The sequence below is a fragment of the Triticum aestivum genome, chromosome 7B, assembly GCF_018294505.1.
Source record: "Triticum aestivum cultivar Chinese Spring chromosome 7B, IWGSC CS RefSeq v2.1, whole genome shotgun sequence".
Lineage (NCBI taxonomy): Eukaryota > Viridiplantae > Streptophyta > Magnoliopsida > Poales > Poaceae > Triticum > Triticum aestivum.
In genome coordinates, this window is record NC_057813.1 from 491,411,986 (window position 1) to 491,414,164 (window position 2,179).

The following is a 2,179-nucleotide window of genomic DNA, read 5'->3' on the forward strand; positions in this document are numbered from 1 at the left end:
ATTGTTTAAATTTCCAAACAATTTTTGAAAGTCCCAACAAAATTTGAAAACACAAACATTTTTTGAAATTTACAAAAAATATTTGGAATGGAAAATATTTCCTTGAAACCTGAACAACTTTTGAAAAGTTTTAACAAAAAATAAAAAATAAAATGAAAGGAATAAAAAATAAAAGTAAAAGGAAAAATAAAAAAATAACGAAAAATAAAAAGCCGAAAGAAACAGAAAGGACAGAAAAAACAAAAGAAAAATAAAATGGGCCGGTCCAGTCGGGGGCACCCCTGTGCGGACAGTTTGCCGCGACGTGCGATAGTTTGCAATCTAACCAGGCTTTCTGCTAGTTGGGCCAGGGGCCCATGTAGGCAAAGAGTCTCCATGGTAGTATATATAAGAAGGACGGAATTTGCTCAAAAAAAAATAAGAAGGACGGAACTAGGGTAATCCCAAAAGACCTAAGCTCCCCCTTCCCAGTCTCCGCCGCCGCACCAATCCCCTCCTATTTCTCTTGGCAAAACACCTTGTTCGTTGATCATTTGGTTTTCAGGTATGTTATTCGGCGAAAGCCTTTGTCTTTTTAAGCGTCTCACCAAACTATTGATCATTGTTTTCCCTTTTATCTGCAAGGCTGCGATTATTGGGGCGCAGACGATCGAAGATGATGCGGCGGCTTCTCAATGTGGTGGTGAAGAATACTTCCACAGGCGTCCATTCGGTGCGGCGAATCGACCCGTACAAGCATCTCTTCTACGAATCGGGAGGTGAGCCAGCAGCATCGATCGCGAACAAGACCAAGGATTGTGCTCTGGAAATGCAGACCCTTTCTCTTCCCGAGCCAGCGGTGAGCTTCTCCCCATCCCCCACCACTCTGCCTAACATGGGCGGCATGGATTTGTTCGCGCTCCTCGGCAGCCGCGGCAGCGAAGGCAGGATCGTAGGCGCAAACGTGGCCGGCGAAAGCATGCTGTACGATGCCGACGAGCGTCTCTTCCTTCATCTGCCCTGGATCAACGAGCCCAAGGGGTGGAACCCCGTGTGTCTCTCCATCCCCATACCCGGCGCCGCCGAGAACAGCCTCTACGTCATGGAGAGGTACCTCGGGCAGTCTATGGATGCATATGGCTCCAGCGAGGACTACACTGTTTCCTGCTTCGAGGTCCTTGAGCACGGGCCTAGGACCGGCGGTCAAGAAGTGCGCGAAATGCATAGAGGCTGGCGCTGGCGGGTTCTTCGGCCGCCTCCATTCGTCCTCGAACCAGACTACCAACCCTCCGTCATCGCCTCCTACACAAGCATGGTTAACAAGACCAACAGGTGCTCCACCATCTATATGTCATTTGAGGACACGCGCACTGGCACCTATTCCTTTGACACATCGAGGAACGTGGAGCAATGGATGCACGTCGGCGAGTGGACTCTGCCCTTTCATGGGGAAGCCAAGTACATCCCTGAGTTCAACCTATGGTTCGGCTTCTCGGCAGACGGCCATAAACACTTGTGCGCTCTGGACCTTTCTGCCATGGAGGACAAACAACCACCACCCATTCTGCAGCACTTTGAGGATCCGAACCCACCCGAGGAAGAGGGCTGGTGTGCAACGTCTTGTGAACTGGTATACCTTGGCGATGGCAAGTTTTGTGTTGCCAAGACTATTGAGGTCGATGAAACATCTGATGAGGAGTTTGCGGTGCTCACTGGCGTACAGATTTTGCGCGGCGATGACAATGGCCTCCGCATGATCAAGCACAAGTCCACATGTTACTCTTTTGTCAAGGACGTGATCAACTGGGTACTTTGACTTAGTACTGTTGGTTTTGTTATGCATTGGCATGTTCCCTTCCTAGTACTAGATGACAGTGATGTAAGAACCCTTAGTTTTGTTATGCATTCGCCTGTCCCCTTCCTATTAGATGACAGTCATGTAAGAACTCTTGGTTTTGTTATGCATTCGTCTGTCCCCTTCTAGTAGATTACAGTCATGTAAGATACTTCTGTTTGGGTTTACATCTCGATTTTTTAACCTAACTTTGACCCAAAATTTGACTCACAAATTATATGTTATATGCCACAAAATGTATTACCATTGGGAACTTCATTTGAATATGAATTTCAATGATATTTTTTATGGCATATATTTTGTGTTTTATGAGTCAATTTTTGGGTCAAATTTAAGCCCCTCGGA

General features: G+C 46.8%; 1 protein-coding gene across 1 annotated transcript; it reads left to right on the top strand.

The window, feature by feature from the left end:
- Positions 1 to 431: 431 nt before the first annotated feature.
- Positions 432 to 1,970, top strand: LOC123159969 (uncharacterized). Its single transcript, XM_044577777.1, has 2 exons — positions 432 to 544; positions 625 to 1,970. The coding sequence occupies exon 2, from the start codon at positions 656 to 658 to the stop codon at positions 1,793 to 1,795; it is 1,140 nt and encodes a 379-aa protein (XP_044433712.1). The 5' UTR covers positions 432 to 544; positions 625 to 655; the 3' UTR covers positions 1,796 to 1,970.
- Positions 1,971 to 2,179: the final 209 nt, after the last annotated feature.

Bases quoted from the DNA above. Each gene is read 5' to 3' on its own strand.
- LOC123159969 (XM_044577777.1), top strand. From the start codon at position 656: ATGATGCGGCGGCTTCTCAATGTGGTGGTGAAGAATACTTCCACAGGC.